This window comes from Polypterus senegalus, chromosome 2 (genome assembly GCF_016835505.1).
Source record: "Polypterus senegalus isolate Bchr_013 chromosome 2, ASM1683550v1, whole genome shotgun sequence".
Lineage (NCBI taxonomy): Eukaryota > Metazoa > Chordata > Cladistia > Polypteriformes > Polypteridae > Polypterus > Polypterus senegalus.
Genome location: NC_053155.1, coordinates 128,347,891 through 128,371,734, shown reverse-complemented (window position 1 = coordinate 128,371,734; position 23,844 = coordinate 128,347,891). Strand labels below are relative to the sequence as shown.

Genomic DNA, 23,844 nt, shown 5'->3' with positions numbered 1-23,844 from the left:
TTTCAATTCTTTATTGTCATTTGTACAAGTACCATGTACAATGAAATGCTTGCTTGCATGTGCCCCTGCAGACAGTGAACATAGACAAAAGCCACACACAATAAATAAATTAATATAAATAAGTAAATAAATAAAACCAGAATCCTAGGAGTAAATAGAGACAATGGCAGAAGTATATGTGCAGGCAGCAGTGGAGGTGACACAAGGTTACTGATTGTTCTTGAGTCTGATTGCAGTTTTGTAGAAACTGTTCCTGAACCCGGAGGTACGCGTCTGAATGGACTTTAGTCACTTCCCAGATGGGAGGAGGGTGAAAAGTGACAGTGCGGGGTGGCTGGGGCACCACCTGATATGGTTCACTTTCCTGTGACAGCGTGTAGTGTGGATGTCATGGATCGCAGGGAGCTGTGTGCCCGTGATCTGCTGTGCTATGTTCACCACACGCTGCAGAGCTCTGCAGTCCTGAACTGAGCAGTTGCTGTACCAGGATGTGATGCCTCCTGTCAGAATGCATTCCACAGTACACCTGTAGAATCTGCACAGGGTTGTGGGGGACATCCAGGCGTTACTCAGTCTCCTGAGGAAGTAGAGCCGTTGTTGGGCTTTCTTGACTACTGCATTTAAGGTCATCAGTGAGGGTGACTCCGAGGAACCTAAAGCTGCTGATCTGCTCCACAGCCTCACCTCCGATGTAGAAGGGGCTGTGCTCTGTTGCCTGTTTGCAGAAATCCACAATCATCTTGTTAGTTTTGCTAAAGTTGAGGGTGAGGTTGTTGTCCTGACACCATTCTGACAGGAGTCTGACCTCCTCCCTGTAGGCCGTCTCATCATCCTCGCTGATCAGACCTATTACAGTGGTATCGTCAGCAAACTTGAGGATGGTGTTAGAGCTGTACTTAGCTATGCAGTTATTATATTATTATATTTTTTCAATTGAACCTAGATCATCTTTTGAGCCATTTGGAGGAAGTTAAAGGTGTCTGCCAACCAGTAAATGAAGTAGTACCTGAGCCTCAACAGGTTGTGGAAGCACCTAATGTGACCATCACTTCTGAAGCTGCAAACTGTTCGACTAGTCCAAAAAAAAAGAGTGGGAGAATACGAAAGCCTAAAGTGCCCAAAATACCATCTGCACCTGTTTCGGTAGAGAGAATTGAAACTGAGAGTACAGGTTAGTTTGACTTTTCTCTTTATAACATTGTTTGCTGTTACTTGTATTCTTTTTTGAGTAATTTAGTAATTTTTTTCTTGCTTATCAAAGAAGGAAGCAAAAACTTTTATGTGACAAGAATAGGTTTTATTTTTCAGAGTTTTTCTCTTTCTTCAGATAATGCTTCAGCAGTTGGTGTGGATCAGATTCTTACTGTAGTTCCAGTAGATAATGCAGTGCCAGTGCTCCAGCAGCCAGAGATTACAATGGGGCTTGAAAATTCATCAGGAAGACTCCAAAGAGTTAGCCGTACATTGTTGCCTGCTACTAAGTAAGAGCATTTTATTCTGCACATCGACACTGTCATGTTTTATGCAATATAAAATTATGGCAGCAGCTTATTAAACCTACATTCCATACGTGGCTGCCAGACTTGAAATATTTCTGGATTTTAGAAGAATGCAGTTTCTTGATAGCATTCTTTATTTGACAAAATCAATGAAAGAATTTCAAAATGATTACAAATTCAGTGTTCATGACATTATAGGTCGTATTGCAATAGGATGTTTATTGAACAAAAAATGCAAATTGCTATTCAGTTGGTAGTCCCTGAAACAATGTGTAAAACTGATCTGGAATTAACACATACAGTATATCTTTTTGGTATTCGGACTACAGCTTTAGTAATACCCATTTTTGTAAGGACACCACCCTGCAGCGCAGTGTACATTGCATTATGTTAATTGGCTTGGAAGTTTCTTTAGAAAATACAGTGTCTGAAATTCTTAGTAATTTGAGAAACTCAGTAATTCATAGTAATTTCATAGTAACTCTTAAAGAGCACTTACCTATAAATAAGTATCAACATTATATGTTATGTTTAGCTAGATAGAAAGGTGCATCAGAAACTAATTCAGTATAGCAAGATGATGGAGTGACACAAGACTTTGATGCTGTTAATGAACAGTTTTGTCAGGTACACTTGGTAGACTACTTGGAGTGATAAAAAAGGGACCTTTGCCCAGTGGACACTAGACAGCGTGTTCTGTCACCATTTCGTATATAAAGGTCAATGCATAGACAATCTGAATGTATTCTGAAGGATGCTCTGCTTTGCCTATGGACTTATGACCATCTTTATCAAAAGTGGAACATCATGATGTATAACCTGAATAGAATTAAACCGTATAAAAGTCAATGACTTCTGACCCTCTTACAGTTTTAAAATCTATATGTAAAATAGCACTGGCTTCACAAGGGTAGATACACTATCAAAAAAAGAAGTTAGCCGTGCACATTCTCTTATTGTTGTAGTTCAATAATATCTGTTGTGTATGAATAAACTGTAGCTTCCTTAAAAAAAACAGAGAGTGGGCTTTATATCTTACACAGACTCAATGAGATCTAAAAGGTACATATTTGAATATAACCACCATAACACAAATTAATGCCATGATTTCTACTTTTGTTATATGAGAAAGCCCTGGTACTATTATTTTTAAGAGACCCATAGTATTCCATTTCACTAAGAAGTAAAACATGATTGAACACCCATCAGTTATATAAACAGCTGGAGATATCTGAATACTTGGCAAGCTAAATTCCACAAATTTCTAAGGAAATAAGCTGATACATTCTGAATGGTACCCTTTTTCTGTAACATATTGCCTATTTGTTATATTAATAGTAACCATTTGTATAGCCAGAGACAGACAATCAATTAATTAGGCATTGTAAGCAGTTGCCTAGGGCGTCATCTTCCGAGGGTTACGCCATTTATGAAAGTTAAGGGGTTCACACTTCAGACACTGAAGGGCACCATTTATAAAACTCAAGCGGCACACTTGCTGTAATTCCTAAGCCCAATTTGGTGTTATGAACAACAAGGGGGACTGTCCTGATAGCTCAAGGGGCACATGTTTCAGACACCAAGGGTATCTCTACCCAAAAAGTCTAACAATAATACTAAATGCACACAATAAAAATTGAAGGGTGCCATTTATGAAACTCAAGGGGCACTCAGTATGGGCTTCAACTGGCACTTGTGGAAGGTATGACTTTACATCTCATGTAATGTTGTGTATCACTGGAAATATTGAAAAATACTTATGTTCCAGAAATAAGAGAGATACAGTAACTACTGGTGAAAGAAAAAGAGGTTAAGCTGTTAGGCAGGATGTCCATTGTTCAATTTTGGCTCTTTAGTTAGCAGATATTTTTCTAGCTTGATGTAAGTCTTCATAGGACAAAGAAGTTTTAAACAATGAATGAATTGACTGATGTTTTTCACAGTTGAGCACAAAGAAATTCACTTGTTTGACCAGCAGATGTGAAACTGCTTGCTGCCTTTTTCACTGTGACTGCCTTTCTCTCCGCAAACATGCTTTTGGGTATGTAGCAACGACCATTGTAAAATAGCAAATGGTTTGAAAAACAAATGGTTTCTTCTGTTATGAGTCTATTCATATGAGCAGTAGAGTATGTCTGAGTTGAATTTGGGAAATTGAGCAAAAAGCTGATATAACAAAGATACGGTTTTGGTGTAATTAGTGGCATAGAAAAACATAAGTGAAACAAAATTAAACAGGTTACAGGTACATTTTCCTCAAAGCTTAAAAAGTAGTTAATAGACCTTCAGATCTCAGTGCTATTCATCCTATTTTAGATGAACAGAAATTGATAAGCCATTTTGTGTTTTTTTTCTCATATTCTTACATTTTATTGGATATTCAGTTAACCCATTATTTTTTCCTTAACCTGTTTTGTTTAATAGAGCTTCATTAGCAGAGTGGCTGAAAGGAATTACCCTGAAAAATATGCCAGTCTTTCACAGAGTATATTCCTATGTATTCCTACACTTAAATATACTTGGTTAATTAAGACCTGCCAATTAGTTTAATCAACATGAATTTGGCACAAAACCATTGTAGCAGGTTAAATAAAAAAGATTTCAATATAGGGCGATTTCGCGTATTCCACATGTACTGTGACCTAGTCAAAATTGAATCCAAATCCCAGCAGCTATGAAATAAAACTCTAAACAGTGTGATGTTATAGTTAAATTCAAAACAGCATAATCTTAAAAAACTAAAACGCCATTACATAAATACATGTAGTATATATTGGGGTTGGAAGATGGATGACCACCTATCATTCTTAAAACTTCCAAATTCTTAAAAATGTCTAAATATTAGTAATAAAAAATATGATATCATTTCCCAATGCCAGAGTGTAGCTCTGTCTTTGAAATTGCATCATATGCTACAGTACTGCTACTGTTAGAGACTATATTATTTCTTTAAAAATATATATGTATACATCCCCTGAGATCTCTGCAGGAATACTCTGGGAAACTCTTAAGGCCTTCTTAAGAGGACAGATTATCTCATATCTTTCCCACAGAAATAAATCCGAAGCAAAGAAAGTAGCAGAGATAAAAAGCGAAATTACTAAAATAGATGAAGAACATGCCAGACTACCAAGCGAGACTCTACATAAGAGGAGGCAGGCTCTACATTCAGAATTAAACCTCTTGACAACTAAAGAAACTGAACAACTAATTTACAAATCCAGACATCATTATTATGAACATGGAGAGAAAGCTAATAAGCTTTTAGCGCAACAAATTCACAAGCAAGATGTACGCAACGCAATCTCAGTAATCACTAACACGAACGGAGATAAAATCATCGAACACAAAAATATAATGTACACTTTTAGAGACTACTATAAATCCCTATATACTACTGAGTTTAAAGAAGACAATATACAATCTAATGCATTTCTGGATACATTACAGATACCACAAATTGACGCTTTTAGTGTGGAGGAACTCGATAAACCTCTGTCATTATCAGAATTACTGGATGCTATAAAGTCACTCCAAGGTGGAAAAGCAGCAGGCCCTGACGGCTACCCTGCAGAGGTTTACAAGAAATTCTCCGCTCAGCTAGCTCCCCTCCTATTAGCAACATTTACAGAAGCCAGAGATAACCAATCTCTTCCACAAACCTTTCGCCAAGCACTAATCACTGTCTTTCCAAAACAAAATAAGGACTTATTACAATGTGCATCATACAGACCAATTTCACTTCTGAATAACGACGTTAAAATACTCTCTAAAATCATAGCTAGAAGGATGGAGAAAGTGCTCCCTCAGTAATATCACAAGACCAAACTGGATTTATTAGGGGCCGACACTTATCTTCAAATCTTCGACGCCTGTTTAATGTAATATACTCACCAACTAAATCAAACACCCCAGAAATATTATTATCATTGGATGCAGAAAAAGCATTCGACATGATTGAATGGAAATACCTTTTACTATTTTGGAGAAGTTTGGGTTTGGCCCGAACATTTGTGCATGGATTAAATTACTGTATACTAACCCAGAAGCTTCAGTTTGCATCAATAACATTTGCTCAGACTACTTTAAACTAGAACGTGGCACAAGACAAGGATGCCCTTTGTCACCACTGCTGTTTGCAATTGCCATTGAACCACTGGCAATACATTGTCGAAATACTGATCAGATAAAGGGGATTAGCAGAGAAGGACTGGAACAGAAAATCTCATTATATGCAGATGACATGGTACTGTATATATCGGACCCAGAAAATTCTGTGCCTGCAGTCTTAGCAGCACTCACAGAATTTCAAAAGCTCTCTGGTCTCAGAATTAATCTGAATAAAAGTGTACTCTTTCCGTGAATTCTCAAGCATATAATATTAGATTAGACACCCTACCTTTTATCATTGCAGAACAGTTTAAATACCTCGGGGTAAACATCACAAGTAAACATAAAGCTCTTATCAACAAAATTTGTCGCCTGCATGGAAAAAATTAAACAAGACTTGCATAGATGGTCAACCCTTCATCTCACACTAGCTGGAAGAATTAACACTGTTAAGATGAATATTCTTCCTAAGCTCCTTTTTTTATTTCAAAACATACCAATATACATTAATAAATCGTTCTTTAAGCAATTAGATTCAACAATAACCTCATTTATTTGGAATTCTAAACATCCACGCATCAAAAGAGCGACCCTACAAAGACAAAAGGCAGAAGGCGGCATGGCTCTACCTAACTTCCAGTTTTATTACTGGGCGCAAATATACAGTCGATAAGAACCTGGACACAAATAGAAGAACATACACAGGCATGGACCGCAATAGAAGTAAAATCCTGCAGTACTTCTTTGTATTCCCTGCTCCAATAAACACACGTTATCGGCAATACACTAATAACCCAATTGTGCTCCACTCACTTAGAATCTGGAACCAATGTAGAAAGCATTTTAAGACGGAGAAGCTTCTTTCTGTGGCACCCTGCAAAGAACCACCTCTTTCAACCTCACAAACATATGCAGTTTTTAATATCTGGAAAAAATTTGGAATTAACTTGCTTAGAGATCTTTATATAGACAACGTCTTTGCATCCTATGAACAATTACATTCCAAATTTAACATTCCAGCTACAAATTTCTTTCACTATCTTCAAATCAGGAACTTTGTTAAACAGAACCTTCCAGATTTTCCTCATCTTGCACCCTCATCCACGCTGGAAAAATATTGCTCAATTTCAAGGAGTTAGACTCCATCTCTACAATATATAAAATCCTTTTACAATCCCTTCCTTTCAAAGATCCAAGAGGACACTGGGAAAATGACCTCTCAATTAATATATCAGAAAAGGAGTGGAAAGTAGCAATGCAGAGAATTCACTCAAGCTCCATATGCAAAGCATACAATTATACAACTCAAAATTATATATCGAGCACATCTGTCTCGACTAAAACTCTCCAAAATGTTTCCAGGGCATGATCCAACCTGCGAACGTTGCAACCAAGCCCCAGCCTCACTAGGTCACATGTTCTGGGCCTGCACCAAATTAACATTATTCTGGACAAAAATTTTAATTACCTCTCAGACAGCCTTGGACTCACAATCCCTCCTAACCCATTAACAGCTGTGTTTGGGGTTCTTCCAGAGGGTCTTAAAGTGGAGAAAGACAAACAAATTGTGATTGCATTCACTACACTGTTGGCACGCAGACTTATTCTGATAAACTGGAAGAACCCAAACTCTCCTCTTTAAAGTCAGTGGGAAACTGATGTGTTATATTATTTAAAATTGGAAAAATCAAATACTCAGTTAGAGGATCTGTACAGACTTTTTCAAAACATGGCAGGATCTAATCAGCAATATTTTAAAATAAGTTCATAAAGCACAGAGAATTTGTTGATTTAGGTATTTTTTAAAAGCCTTAAATTTTACACGTTTGGCTTGCTCTCTCTCTCAAGGGTGGGGATCGATCTGTTCTTATAATTCTTTTTTTTTTTTGTAAAAACTTGATTGCTATGTATTGATTGTAATAAAATTAATAAATAAATAAATTTAAAAAAAAAATAAATATATATATATGTAATTCATTTTTAAATTACATTTACCAATTACTGTAACTCGTGCAAACAATAAGTACCTTATTTACATTCTTGTTATCTTGGTGGCAGAGAGTGGTAATGCTTTGCAATGTTGACCACACACCCAATTTGTATTCTGTACATGTGAAACTACTGCTACAACTTCCACTACTAAATTATTGTAGTTAAAGATTGCAGTTTAATGTTATCAATCTCTGAGAGTGAGTCTATAGCAAATATTCTTTCAGTTGAAAAGCATGTTCTGTACAGAATTCATCACAAACTTAATATATTGGACTCTATGTCCTTTTTATTTACAGGTTACCTAGCAGTTTCTGTTTGTTTATTGCCTCCTTGTTCACCTACTTCTGTGAGGAATTGTTGTCACTTTGCCAGAAATAATGGTCTTAATTAAGGAAGCTTTTATGGGTCCTTTTGCCATATACCAGGGGTCCTCAAGCACGGTCCTGGAGGGCCGCAGTGGCTGCAGGTTTTTGCTCCAACCCAATTGTTTAATCGGAAGCACTTATTGCTCAAGTAACACTTCAGCTTCACTTTAGTTGTCTCGCTCGTTTAGATTTTGAACCCTTATTGCTCATTTTAGTCATAAATTGCTGTATTCTCGGTTTTTAATTGCTCCTAATTAGCAATAACATGAAAATGACAAAAGAGAGCAGCATTTCTCCATTTAGCTTGATACCATTTACACCAGTGTGTATTTATCATGCACTATTGGGTTTAATTAAACAATTGGAAGGAAATTGAAGAGAAAAAAGTGAAGGACTGAAAATTACTCCTCCATTTTAGCCTTCAAATCATTTGGATGATATCCTTAGAAAGGGCAAGAAAATCGAGGATATGAGAATTACCTGACATAGCAGAGTTAAAGCCCTAATAAGCTATGAAATTAAGTCATTGGCAAGAATTGCTTTCTAATTAAGCAACCAGGTTAGAACAAAAACCTGTAGCCACTGCGGCCCTCCAGGACTGTGATTGAGGACCCCTGCCATATACCCCTGTGCAAAATGGGCTGTTTATAGTTAATTTGTGTCTGTTAGTCACACTAGGGCTATAGCAACATGTTCATGGTAAATGGAAAGAAAGTCTTCCATTTTTCTTTATACTGCTTTTGTTAGCTTCCCACAGTAATATGAACAAATTAAATATTTTCTTATAGACATTGTTATTAAAAAAAACAGGGTATTTTGTTGTTCATTGTTTTGTCTTATTCATGTGTCTTTTGTTTCTTTATTGTTACATTGTTTATGCTGGGATTTGCAATTTATGATCATAAATTCCTTTCAGCAAGATAATCTGCAGTTCATATATTGCTAAGAACTGGTTTAGTTAGTTAACACAATTAAGTTAAAAGTTGTAGCTGTCTGGCCTAAAATGATTTAATTTAACTGGTTCTTTTCAGAAGTGGCCTTCACAAGAAGTATATGAAACGTGGTGGGGAACATAAGCGAGTTTATCAGTGTACCCTGTGCAATAAAGTCTTTCAAAATAGCAGTAACCTCAACAGACATATTCGCTCACATGGTGAGTATTTTTAACCCTTGCAATGTCATCAGGTCAAATTTTATCTGGTTTTGTGTTTGAAATAAAAAAAAAAAAGTCACACTAAAGGGCATTTGCTCAAGATGAATCTTTGTGACTTTTCATACATTTCTCAAAATTATTAAAACTTAAAAAAAAAAAAAAAGTAAGTACACAAAAATGTTTTACCTTACCATCTCTTTTCGGCCATACTCTCCATTTAGGGTAGCTTGTACACAATCTATAAAAATGTCTTAAATGTGATCTTTTCAGCTCAGAAATGCTAAGGCTTTTAGGAACAAGCACTAACTTTATAAAAATCTAAAATGTTTTGAAATGTCACAGTTTTGTACAGCTGCTGCACATTTTGAACACTTCCATGTCCTACAGTTATGACTCAACATACAGTGGTGTGAAAAACTATTTGCCCCCTTCCTGGTTTCTTATTCTTTTGCATGTTTGTCACACAAAATGTTTCTGATCATCAAACACATTTAACCATTAGTCAAATATAACACAAGTAAACACAAAATGCAGTGTTTAAATGATGGTTTTTATTATTTAGGGAGAAAAAAAATCCAAACCTACATGGCCATGTGTGAAAAAGTAATTGCCCCCTTGTTAAAAAATAACCTAACTGTGGTGTATCACACCTGAGTTCAATTCCGTAGCCACCCCCAGGCCTGATTACTGCCACACCTGTTTCAATCAAGAAATCACTTAAATAGGAGCTGCCTGACACAGAGAAGTAGACCAAAAGCACCTCAAAAGCTAGACATCATGCCAAGATCCAAAGAAATTCAGGAACAAATGAGAACAGAAGTAATTGAGATCTATCAGTCTGGTAAAGGTTATAAAGCCATTTCTAAAGCTTTGGGACTCCAGCGAACCACAGTGAGAGTCATTATCCACAAATGGCAAAAACATGGAACAGTGGTGAACCTTCCCAGGAGTGGGCGGCCGACCAAAATTACCCCAAGAGCGCAGAGACGACTCATCCGAGAGGTCACAAAAGACCCCAGGACAACGTCTAAAGAACTGCAGGCCTCACTTGCCTCAATTAAGGTCAGTGTTCACGACTCCACCATAAGAAACAGACTGGGCAAAAAGCCTGCATGGCAGATTTCCAAGACGCCAAACCACTGTTAAGCAAAAAGAACATTAGGGCTCGCCTCAGTTTTGCTAAGAAACATCTCAATGATTGCCAAGACTTTTGGGAAAATACCTTGTGGACTGATGAGACAAAAGTTGAACTTTATGGAAGGCAAATGTCCCGTTACATCTGGCGTAAAAGGAACACAGCATTTCAGAAAAAGAACATCATACCAACAGTAAAATATGGTGGTGGTAGTGTGATGGTCTGGGTTTTTTTTGCTGCTTCAGGACCTGGAAGGCTTTCTGTGATAGATGGAACCATGAATTCTACTGTCTACCAAAAATCCTGAAGGAGAATGTCCGGCCATCTGTTCGTCAACTCAAGCTGAAGCGATCTTGGGTGCTGCAACAGGACAATGACCCAAAACACACCAGCAAATCCACCTCAGAATGGCTGAAGAAAAACAAAATGAAGACTTTTGAGTGGCCTAGTCAAAGTCCTGACCTGAATCCAATTGAGATGCTATGGCATGACCTTAAAAAGGCGGTTCATGCTAGAAAACCCTCAAATAAAGCTGAATTACAACAATTCTGCAAAGATGAGTGGGCCAAAATTCCTCCAGAGCGCTGTAAAAGACTCATTGCAAGTTATCGCAAACACTTGATTGCAGTTATTGCTGCTAAGGGTGGCCCAACCAGTTATTAGGTTCGGGGGCAATTACTTTTTCACACAGGGCAATGTAGGTTTGGATTTTTTTTTCTCCCTAAATAATAAAAACCATCATTTAAAAACTGCATTTTGTGTTTACTTGTGTTATATCTGACTAATGGTTAAATGTGTTTGATGATCAGAAACATTTTGTGTGACAAACATGCAAAAGAATAAGAAATTAGGAAGGGGGCAAATAGTTTTTCACATCACTGTATGCTTTTGTGAATTTTACAATCAATTTAGGGTATCTTGTTTTTTTTCACAGCTTGTAAAAACAACCTAAATGTCACATGTTCTACTGTGTTGTGAATGGTACCTAAATGGTATTTGCCACGTCCTAATATCCTCTGTTTTTTGTCTATTTTACAAAATGAATGACCTTAGAACTTTAGGCAAAAAACTTAAGTTAGCACACAATACAGTTTTTAAAACATTGCTTTCTTTATTCAAGAAAGAAACATTTCCAATACCCCTATCCATCATGTGATAAAGTAATTACCCCCATGTTTTTGATACTTGTTTGCAGCACCTTTAACAGCAATATTCACAGCTAAACACTTGCTGTAAATTAAAATCAGTATTTCACTGATATTACTGTTAAGGTATTTTATCCCTCTTTTCTTTGCATAGCTGCATACATTTAAACACATTACCTAGCTTTAATTGGTTGTTTTAAGTATATCTATAACATCTGTACTTAGTTCAAGTAAGAATGTTGACGAAGCTACTCCAGAATTTTAATTTTGTTTCTTCTGAGCCTTTCGTTTTGGATTTTCTGGTTATTGTTCTGCTGTATAACCCAATTGTGCTATAGCTTCAGGTCACAGACATATAACTGGACATTCTCCTTAAGAATCTGGTAAAGTGTAGAATTTATAGTTCAGGAAAAGTATGCCTACACGATCACACTACCTCCCCCACATTTTTTATTGTAGATATAATATTCTTACTGGTGAATACTGTATTAGCTTCATGGCAGAAACATGGGACCTGTGTCATCCAAGAAGCTCTACATTTGACTTAACTGTCCATAGAACATTATTCCAAAAGGTGATCATACAGGTATTTCTGTTCAAATGTGTTGTAAACACTGATGTTATTCTTCAATAGCAGAGGTTTTTGCCTTGCTACTCTCCCATGAATCCCATTATTGCTCAATCTTTTTTGTCTCATTGAGGCATGAACACTGACCATATAGTAACTAAGACTAGAGAGGCCTGAAATTCTTTGAAAGTCCTTCTGGGTTTCTCTCTGAATTCTTAAATCAGTTGTCACTTGGTCATTTTGGTTAATTTTGGCATGGCTTCTCTGGGAATATTCACTACTGTTCCAAATGCTCCCCATTTGGAGATAATGACTTTCACTTTGGTATGGCAGAGTCCTAGGACCTTAGAAATCGCTTTGTAGCCCTATCCTGATTGATAAGTTTCAATGACTGTTTTACCTAATCTCTTCTGGAATTTCCTTTGATCAAGGAATAGTGTTCTTCTGAGACCTTGTTGTGACTACTTCACTCTCATGGTAAGATTCAATGTATGATGAGGTTTTGTGGGGTTTAGATTCAACAGGGCTGGCTGTGCTGAGCCAACTATTGTCTAATTATGAATTAACTTTGGTCAGCTGTTTGAGTGAGTAAATAAGGGGGCAATTAACTTTTCACACAGGCAATACAGGAGTTAAATAATTTTATTAGTTAAATAAATTAAGTAGAAATTTAAAAATGCATCCTGTTAACTCTCTTCCCTTTATCTAATATTACAGTTTATTTAAAGATCTGAAGCTGTTCATTATGCCAAATATACAAAAACATAGGATAACAGGAAAGGGACACATACAGTGCATTCAGAAAGTATTCACAGCTCATCACTTTTGCCACATTTTGTTATGTTACAGCCTTATTCCAAAATGGATTAAATTCATTTTTTTCCTCAGACTTCTACACACAACACCCCATAATGACATGAAAAAAGTTTACTTGAGGTTTCTGCAAATTTATTAAAAATAAAAAAACTGAGCAATCACATGTACATAAGTATTCACAGCCTTTGCTCAATACTTTGTCGATGCACCTTTGGCAGCAATTACAGCCTCAAGTCTTTTTGAATATGATGGCACAAGCTTGGTACACCTATCCTTGGCCAGTTTCGCCCATTCCTCTTTGCAGCACCTCTCAAGCTCCATCTGGTTGGATGGGAAGCTTCAGTGCACAGCCATTTTAAGATCTCTCCAGAGATGTTCAATCGGATTCAAGTCTGGGCTTTGGCTGGGCCTCTCAAGGACATTCACAGAGGTTTCCTGAAGCCACTCCTTTGATATCTTGGCTGTGTGCTTAGGGTCGTTGTCCTGCTGAAAGATGAACCATCGCCCCAGTCTGAGGTCAAGAGCGCTCTGGAGCAGGTTTTCATCCAGGATGTCTCTGTACATTGCTGCAGTCATCTTTTCCTTTATCCTGACTAGTCTCCCAGTTCCTGCCGCTGAAAAACATCCCCACAGCATGATGCTGCCACCACCATGCGTCATTGTAGGGATGGTATTGGCCTGGTGATGACCGGTGCCTGGTTTCCTCCAAACATGACGCCTGGCATTCACACCAAAGAGTTCAATCTTTGTCTCATCAGACCAGAGAATTTTGTTTCTCATGGTCTGAGAGTCCTTCAGGTGCCTTTTGGCAAACTCCAGGTGGGCTGCCATGTGCCTTTTACTAAGGAGTGGCATCTGTCTGGCCACTCTATCATACAGGCCTGATTGGTGGATTGCTACAGAGATGGTTGTACTTCTAGAAGGTTCTCCTCTCTCTACAGAGGACCTCTGGAGCTCTGACAGAGTGACCATTAGGTTCTTGGTCACCTCCCTAACTAAGGCCCTTCTCCCCCGATCGCTCAGTTTAGATGGCTGGCCAGCTCTAGGAAGAGTCCTGGTGGTTTTGAACTTCTTCCACTTACGGATGATGGAGGCCACTGTGCTCATTGGGACCTTCAAAGCAGCAGAAATTTTTCTGTAACCTTCCCCAGATTTGTGCATCGAGACAATCCTGTCTTGAAGGTCTACAGACAATTCCTTTGACTTCATGCTTGGTTTGTGCTCTGACATGAACTGTCATCTGTGGGACCTTATATAGACAGGTGTGTGCCTTTCCAAATCATGTCAAATCAACTGAATTTACCACAGGTGGACTCCAATTAAGCTGCAGGAACATCTCAAGGATGATCAGGGGAAACAGGATGCACCTGCGCTCAATTTGAAGCTTCATGGCAAAGGCTGTGAATACTTATGTACCTGTGCTTTCTCAGTTTTTTTATTTTTAATAAATTTACAAAAATCTCAAGTAAACTTTTTTCCTTTTGTCGTTATGGGGTGTTGTGTGTAGAATTATGAGGAAAAAAATGAATTTAATCCATTTTGGAATAAGGCTGTAACATAACAAAATGTGGAAAAAGTGATGTGATGCGAATACTTTCCGGATGCACTGTATTTTCCACAGCACTGTACTACAGGTCAAGATGGTCAATCAATATAAAATAGGTTTCATAAGAAAAATTCAATGTCCAGGGCACCTAATAAGAATAATACAGCATCCACTCAGCATTTGAAAATATTTTAAGGGTTAAGCAATTGATGTCTTTTTTTTTATCATTTAAGAAATACAATACTGCTTAAGTGTTTGTGGATTAAATTTGTTTACTGTATGTAATAAACTGTTGAGACAATTGCTTTATTAATGTTTTCTGACTAAAGCTGTAATTCAGATACACAGTATTTTAGGATTTTAGCTTTTCAGTTAACCATTTTTAATTTTTAAGCAATACAAACAGTATTCCTACTTCCTACTATAGTTTTGTTGTCTTTGTTTGATCATAATATAAAACCATACCTGTATGTTTGTAGTGTGCAATATTACTGTATATGAAAGTATTAAAATAGTTCATTTTATATTAAAATAAAAAATACATTTTTATTTTACATTATTATTGTTATTAATTATTATTATTCACTAATAATATTATTTATTCATTTTAATAATTTATATTAAAATGAAATTATCTGAATGGAAATTATTTTTTTTAATTCTGTCTGAAGGAATGCTACTTAATGCTACTTTCTGATATAAAATGACCATAAAAATATATTCCTCTAATATAAAGCATGGATGAAAAATATATTGGAGCTGTAAAATCTAAATGAAAAACATGACACTTTTGTCATTTAGTAATATGACATAGTCATTAAGAAATAACTTGTGACAATGATTGCATTGTAGGTGACAAGCTATTCAAATGTGATGAATGTGACAAGATGTTTAGTCGCAAAGAAAGCCTGAAGCAGCATATCTCTTATAAACACAGTAAAACTGAGGTATGGTTTTTGCTTTTATGTCCTAATATTTTTAATTATCTGATTATTTGAAGAAGTTAATGTTTCTTGGTGTCCCTAACTAGTTTAACTTAATTTTATTAAATGGGTGTAGTACAAACATAAGAAAATTAACAAGGAGGCCTTAAGAGAGTATACATGTGACACTTGAAGATCTAGGTTCAAATTAATTTGAAGCTCGAGTAGGGAAATAGGTGACTAGCAGTTCTGTCATGAGTATGACGTCAACAAGTTTATATTATTAGCATGCTCATGGATGAATGTTTTCAACCTTGTGCCATTTGACCATTTCACCTTCCCCACTGAACCCAGATAAACTAAAGTAATCTGTGGTAAAAGTATCAGTTGTTGTTGCTTAACCTCTCCAAAAAATCAGAGCTTGTGCGCTTATGTGCTTTTGAGCTGGCTAAACACAACTATTTACAGTCAAAGTAAAAGGTATGTGAACCCCTAGGAATTATCTATATGTTAGTCGCAATAATGAACAAACACAGTCTCCTATAACTAAAGATACACAGATTTTCAGAGAATGTTTGACCAAATTTTGGTGGCTCTGAGGCTAGGGATCTGCACTGGCAATCGGAAGGTTGCAAGTTCGAATCCCATAAATGCCAAAAGGAACTCTGCTCTGTTGGCCCCTTGAGCAATGCCCTTAACCTGCAATTGCTGAGTGCTTTGAGTAGTGAGAAAATATAATAATATAAATGCAAAGAGTTATTAAAAGAATTATCATATTGAATAAATCATTCAAACTGTGAAACTGAAGGTTGGAAAAAGTAAGTGAACCCTAAGCTAATGACTTTTTAAAAAGCTCATTGCAGTCAGAATTTAGCACACCTGGAGTCCATTTAATGAAACGAGTTCAGAGGTATGGCCTAGAATTAATTTGATTGATAAAAAACACGCTTTTGACAAAATGGGAATCATGCCTTGCACAGAGTTACAATTGAGAATTGTTAATCTACATAAGACTGGAAAGGGTTTCAAAGTCATCTGAAAAATTTTAGATATTCATCAGTCTACTGTTAGGCAAGTTGTCTATAAATGGAGACAATTTTGTATTGTGGCTATTCTGCCTAGAAGTGGGCGCCCTGCCTAGATGACCCCAAGAGCACAACGCAAAATCATCAGTGAGGAAAGAAGAACCCTAGAGTGACAGCAAAGGACTTGAAGAAGTCATTAGAACTGGCTAACATCTCTGTTCATTAGTCAACTATACACAAAACATTGAACAAGAAAGGAGTCCATGGCAGGACACCAAGAAGGGAGCCACTGCTATCAAAAAAGAACATTGCTGAATGCCTGAAGTTTGCAAAAGAGCACTTGGACACTCCACAATGGTACTGGGAAAATGTTTTGTGGAGTGATGAAACTAAAATTGAACTATTTGGGAGGAACAAGCAGAACTTCATTTGGCGTAAAAAGGGCACTGCATATCAACATCAAAACATCATCCCTACAGTAAAGTATGGTGGAGGGAACATCATGATTTGGGCCTGCTTTGCTGTATCAGGGTCTGGACAGCTTGCCATCATTGAGGGGAAAATGAATTCACAAGTTTATCAACAAATTCTCCAGGATAATGTGAGGGTGTCTGTCCATCAATTTAAGCTCAAGGCTGGGTGATGCAACAGGACAATGACCCCAAACATAACAGCAAATCCACAGCAAAATGGCTTCAGAAGAACAAACTCCGCCTTTTGGAGTGGCCCAGTCAGAGCCCAAATCTCAATCCTACTGAGATGCTGTGGAATGACTTGAAGAGAGCCATACACAGAAGACAACCAAAGAATATGGAAGAGTTAAGGCAGTTCTACAGGGAAGAATGGGCTAAAATCCCCCCCACACGATGTGCAGGTCTGATCTGCTGATCTGCAGTTACAGGAAGCGCTTGCTAGAGGTCATTGCTGCCAAAGGAGGGCCAACCAGTTATTAAATCCCAAGGTTCACTTACTTTTTCCACTACCACTGTGAACGTTGAATGTGTTTGTAAAATAGACATGAAAGAGTAGATTTTTTTGTGTGTCACTGGCTTAAGCTCATTGTGTATATCAGTACCTGTGACTTAAATGAAGATCAGATCACTTTTTATGACCAATTCATGCAGTAAACCAGATAATTCCAAAGGGTTCACATACTTTTTACTTTGACTGTATGTGTGCAATTGTCTTGAAAGAAAGAGCACTGTGGGATACAATTACAATATTGTTTACACAAAATAATTGTATGTCAATTTATTTTATTTTTAATAAAGTTATTGATTATATAATACAAAATTCTAGATATGAGCAATGCAAAATTCAGTAAATTTGTTTAAACTGTAAACTTTGAAATAGTTTTTCATGTTACTTACTATATCACTACTTTGATTAGCTTTACAGGAGCAACTTTGTTACACTGAGAAGAAACAACTGACATTAGAGTTTAAGTAGACATTGAGGATAATTGAAGCAAATATTGATTATACTAGTTTCTTTACAAATGTAGTATTTTTTATTCTTTTTTTGTAATTGACCGCAGGTTGACTTGGACTATAGGTTCAAATGTGTTATATGTGAGAAGGCGTTTAGAGTGGAAAGTGCTCTTAAGTTCCACAATTGTAGAACAGGTTAGTGGGATGTTTATCTGTCTTCATTTTAAAATAAGAATCTTTTCTTAAGTTTTCATTTAGGGCTTCTTTTTTTGTCACCGTGATTGCCTATAGGCACAGAATTCTGGGTGTTGTCTTGTTTTGTTTAAATGCACAGCATCAATGTGTCTTTATGAGTTAACGTTATTGTCTTTGACATGAAGCTAAGCATGTTCATGCCTGGCCAGCACTTGGATGGGAGACCTTGTAGGAAAAGCTTTGGTTGCAGCTAATGTTTGGTGAACGTACTGGCCCAAAAATGGCTACTGTTGCATCATCCAGGTGGATGCTACACATTAGTGGTGGTTGAAGTGGCTCCCCTCTCAATATGAAAATAAAAAGCACTACATAAATGTAAAGAATTATTATCCATCCATCCATCCTCTTCCGCTTATCCGAGGTCGGGTCGCAGGGGCAGCAGCTTAAGCAGAGAGGCCCAGACTTCCCTCTCCCCGGCCACTTCTTCCAGCTCTTCGGGAGAATCCCAAAGGCGTTCCCAGGCCAGCCGGGAGACATAGTCCCTCCAGCGTGTCCTGGGTCTTCCCCGGGCCTCCTCCCGGTTGGACGTGCCCGGAACACCTCACCAGGGAGGCGTCCAGGAGGCATCCTGATCAGATGCCCGAGCCACCTCATCTGACTCCTCTCGATGCGGAGGAGCAGCGGCTCTACTCTGAGCCCCTCCCGGATGACTGAGCTTCTCACCCTATCTTTAAGGGAAAGCCCAGACACCCTGCGGAGGAAACTCATTTCAGCCGCTTGTATTCGCAATCTCGTTCTTTGGTCACTACCCATAGCTCATGACCATAGGTGAGGGTAGGAGCGTAGATCGACTGGTAAATTGAGAGCTTTGCCTTACGGCTCAGCTCCTTTTTCACCACGACAGACCGATGCAGAGCCGCATCACTGATGCCGCACCGATCCGCCTGTCGATCTCACGCTCCATTCTTCCCTCACTGTGAACAAGACCCCGAGATACTTGAACTCCTCCACTTGGGGCAGGATCTCTCCCCAACCCTGAGAGGGCACTCCACCCTTTTCCGCTGAGGACCATGCTCGGATTTGGAGGTGCTGATTCTCATCCCAGCCGCTTCACACTCAGCTGCGAACCGATCCAGAGAGCTGAAGATCACGGCCTGATGAAGCAAACAGGACAACATCATCTGCAAAAGCAGTGACCCAATCCTGAGTCCACCAAACCGACCCCTTCAACACCCTGGCTGCGCCTAGAAATTCTGTCCATAAAAGTTATGAACAGAATCGGTGACAAAGGGCAGCCCTGGCGGAGTCCAACTCTCACTGGAAACGGGCTCGACTTACTGCCGGCAATGCGGACCAAGCTCTGACACCGGTTGTACAGAGACCGAACAGCTCTTATCAGGGGTCCGTACCCCATACTCCCGAGCACCCCCACAGGATTCCCGAGGGACACGGTCGAATGCCTTTTCCAAGTCCACAAAACACATGTAGACCGGTCGGGCAAACTCCCATGCACCCTCCAGGACTCTGCTAAGGGTGAAGAGCTGGTCCACTGTTCGCGACCAGGACGAAAACCACACTGTTCCTCCTGAATCCGAGGTTCGACTATCCGACGGACCCTCCTCTCCAGAACCCCGAATAGACTTTTCCAGGGAGGCTGAGGAGTGTGATCCCTCTATAGTTGGAACACACCCTCCGTCCCCTTTTAAAGAGGGGACCACCACCCCGGTCTGCCAATCCAGAGGCACTGTCCCGATGTCCATGCGATGTTGCAGAGACGTGTCAACCAAGACAGTCCTACAACATCCAGAGCCTTAAGGAACTCGGCGATCTCATCCACCCCCAGGGCCCTGCCACCAAGGAGTTTTTTGACCACCTCGGTGACTTCAGTCCCAGAGATGGGAGAGCCCACCTCAGAGTCCCCAGGCTCTGCTTCCTCATTGGAAGGCATGTTAGTGGGATTGAGGAGGTCTTCAAGTACTCCTCCCACCGACCCATAACCCGAAGTGAGGTCAGCAGCGCACCATCCCCACCATATACGGTGTTGACACTGCACTGCTTCCCCCTCCTGAGACGCCGGACGGTGGACCAGAATCTCCTCGAAGCCGTCCAAAGTCGTTCTCCATGGCCTCTCCAAACTCCTCCCATGCCCGAAGTTTTGCCTCAGCAACAACGAAGCCGCGTTCCGCTTGGCCTGCGGTACCTATCAGCTGCCTCCAGAGACCCACAGGACAAAAAGTCCTATAGGACTCCTTCTTCAGCTTGACGGCATCCCTCACGCGGTGTCCACCAACGGGTTCGGGATTGCCGCCACGACAGGCACCGACCACCTTGCGGCCACAGCTCCGGTCAGCCGCCTCAACAATAGAGGCACGGAACATGGCCCATTCAAACTCAATGTCCCCACCTCCCTCGGGACGTGGTTGAAGTTCTGCCGGAGGTGGGAGTTGAAGCTACTTCTGACAGGGGACTCTGCCAGCCGTTCCCAGCAGACCCTCACAACACGTTTGGGCCTACCAGGTCTGACCGGCATCTTCCCCCACCATCGAAGCCAACTCACCACCAGGTGGTGATCAGTTGACAGCTCCGCCCCTCTCTTCACCCGAAAGTGTCCAAGACATATGGCGCAAGTCCGGCGACACGACCACAAAGTCGATCATCGACCTGAGGCCTAGGGTGTCCTGGTGCCAAGTGCACATATGAACACCCTTATGCTTGAACATGGTGTTCGTTATGGACAATCCATGACGAGCACAGAAGTCCAATAACAAAACACCGCCCGGGTTCAGATCGGGGCCATTCCTCCCAATCACGCCCTTCCAGGTCTCACTGTCATTGCCCACGTGAGCATTGAAGTCTCCCAGCAAAACGAGGGAATCCCCAGAAGGTATGCCCTCTAGCAACCCTCCAGAGACTCCAAAAGGGTGGATACTCCAAACTGCTGTTGGCATATGCACAAACAACAGTCAGGACCCTTCCCCACCCGAGGCGGAGGGAGGCCACCCTCTCTCCACGGGGTAAACCCCAATGCACAGGCTCCAAGTCGGGGGGCAATAAGTATGCCCACACCTGCTCGGCGCCTCTCACCGGGGGCAACTCCAGAGTGGTAGAGAGTCCAGCCCCTCTCAAGGAGATTGGTTCCAGAGTCCAAGCTGTGCGTCGAGGTGAGTCCGACTATATCTAGCGGAACCTCTCGACCTCGCACTAGCTCAGGCTCCTTCCCTTCAGAGAGGTGACATTCCACGCCCCAAGAGCCAGTTTCTGTAGCCGAGGATCAGACCGCCAAGGTCCCTGCCTTCGCCACCACCCAACTCACACTGCACCCAACCTCCTTGGCCCCTCCCATAGGTGGTGAGCCCATGGGGAGGAGGACCCACGTTACCTCTTCGGGCTGTGCCCGGCCGAGCCCCATGGGTGCAGGCCCGCCACCAGGCGCCGCCATCGAGCCCCACCTCCAGGCCTGGCTCCAGAGGGGCCCGGTGACCAGCGCCCGGCAAGGGAAAACGTTGTCCAAAGTTTTTCTTCATTGGAGGTTTGTTGAACCGCTCTTTGTCTCATCCCTCACCTAGGACCAGTTTGCCTTGGGTGGCCCTACCAGGGGCATAAAGCCCCGGACAGCATAGCTCCTAGGATCATTGGGACACGCAAACCCCGATACGGTGACGGTTCAAGGAGGAGAAGAATTATTATTATTATTTAATTAGCATGTAGTACTCATTGCTTTTTAAAGTGCTATTTCCTGATTTCTTGAATTATTGTATTTTGCTGGTTAGGATCTGTTTTATGTTAATGTAAATGTTTTTTAGCAAAATACACAGAGTTTATGATTTTGTGAAGCTTCTGATTAATTACTTGAGTTAGTCCTGTTAAGGTGCATTATTTATTTATTATTCTTTATTTAGATGACAAAACATTTCAGTGTGAGATTTGTTCTAGATTTTTCTCTACAAATAGCAACCTTTCCAAGCATAAGAAAAAGCACGGAGAAAAAATGTATGCTTGCGAGATCTGCAATAAAATGTTTTACAGAAAGGATGTTATGCAAGACCATCAAAGGAGGCATATTGTGGGTAGGTATTGATCTCTTGGTGTTTTTTTAATCAAAGTCTCTATGTTAACTTGCCACAATATTTCACTTTGAGAGAAAATGTGAATTATGGAATTATCAGCTGTTCTTTTACTGAAAGACATACAGCCAAAATACTGTTAAACTTTAGACCAGTCATTAAATTGAATTAAAAAAGTATGTTCTGCAGAAATCATATATGGCTGGAATTTTTTAATCATATATGTCAATTTAATATACACAAAAAAACAGATTTTAAAAAATACACTTGTATTTTAATTTCCGAATCGCACCTGATAAGAAATCAGTATGATATATCTAAGCACATTCATTAAGGTAATAGGAAATAAGTGTCTATGTCTTACACCGTTTTTTTAAATGCAGACTATTTTGGTTTGTCTGTAAACTAGTAGTACAATTTGTATACAATAACCAAATGCTGTTTGTTATTTGTATGTTTAACTTGCTTTAAATTGTGCACTTTTAATTCACAAGGTCCAAAACATATGAAAAGGGAAGAACTTGAAGCAAATGGCGAAGAAGTTAGTAAATACAGGAAAGAGCCTTCAGCCTGTCCTGTATGTGGAAAGGTAATCGTAGAATTATTTAAATGCCATATTAGCTTGTGAAAGTGGCGGACACCTCCCATTTTACCACTATTATTTCCTTATCTTTTTTAAATTATCTGAAGTAATTTCATTTTTTCCCTCTCTGTTCAGGTATTTTCGTGCAGGAGTAACATGAACAAACATCTCTTAACTCATGGAGATAAAAAATACACTTGTGAGATTTGTGGTCGTAAGTTCTACCGCGTGGATGTGTTACGGGATCATATTCATGTGCATTTTAAGGTCTGTAGAAAATAGATTTGTTTACATATGAAACTACATAAATATACCCTAATAAACATACATTTATTCTTACATATACAGTACATGTTTATTGTTTTCTCCCACAGTCAAAAGACATGCAGGTTAGGCTCATTGGCGATCCTAAATTGTCCCAAGTGTGTGCTTGGTGTGTGGGTGTGTGCGTGCGCCCTGTGGTGGGCTGGCGCCCTGCCCAGGGTTTGTTTCCTGCCTTGAACCCTGTGTTGGCTGGGATTAGCTCCAGCAGACCCCCATGACCCTGTAGTTAGGATATAGTGGGTTGGATAATGGATGGATGGATATATGTTTATTATTTAAGGAAACTAAGGGCAGAATGGCCTAAAATTATGTCAAGTAGTTGTTCTTAATGTTGATAAAATGAATGATATTCAAAATTAATAAAATGTACTTAACTGAAATAAAAAAATGAGAGCTTATACTGCCAAGTGTAGTATATTTGTAACCTATGAAAAAGTTACAAAATGCAATCATGGTATAACATTCACAGTCTGCTCATGGAGCTTTGAATGTTGTGGAAAATAGCCTGCATTCGTTTTTTCGAAGTTGTTTTTAGTATAACATAAAACACAGTACTTTTTTCACTGAATGTATAATGGCTTACAAAAAGATACTTGGTGGTTGCCATCCCCCATTCATTTCTAGATAAGTTAAATTACTTTTTTTTTTTTTTTTTTTGCCTTTTTTTTTTTATTATTTACGAGGATCATTTTACCTCCTTACGACTTCAAGCATCAGGATAAGTGATTTGGTATTGCAGCATTTTCTGCAGGTTGTTGACGTGATGGAACGTTTTCAACCATGTGCAAGACTGCTGTTTTGCCACCAGGAGTGGGTATCGTAATGGGTAAAAGAGGGAAATATAAAAGTGAAATAATATGTTTCACATTGAATTTGAAAGAAATAAATTAACTGGTAATTGAGGTCACACAATTTAAGATAGACAATTTTAAAAATTTGACAGTGCTTTTTAAATAATGACAACAATATGT

The 23,844-nt window shown here is 39.4% G+C and overlaps 1 protein-coding gene across 3 annotated transcripts in view; it reads left to right on the top strand.

Annotated features, from left to right (window-relative positions):
- Positions 1–23,844, top strand: part of prdm15 (PR domain containing 15) — a 133,683-nt gene that overhangs the window by 55,580 nt on the left and 54,259 nt on the right. For 2 of the 3 annotated variants that reach the window (XM_039744578.1, XM_039744576.1), the window contains 8 exons: positions 944–1,171; positions 1,328–1,481; positions 8,998–9,119; positions 15,182–15,276; positions 17,815–17,902; positions 21,802–21,969; positions 22,461–22,555; positions 22,685–22,816. In XM_039744578.1, coding sequence (XP_039600512.1) covers positions 944–1,171; positions 1,328–1,481; positions 8,998–9,119; positions 15,182–15,276; positions 17,815–17,902; positions 21,802–21,969; positions 22,461–22,555; positions 22,685–22,816 — 1,082 coding nt within the window. The remainder of the gene's footprint in view (positions 1–943; positions 1,172–1,327; positions 1,482–8,997; positions 9,120–15,181; positions 15,277–17,814; positions 17,903–21,801; positions 21,970–22,460; positions 22,556–22,684; positions 22,817–23,844) is intronic. The other variant, XM_039744577.1, reaches the window with a different exon arrangement.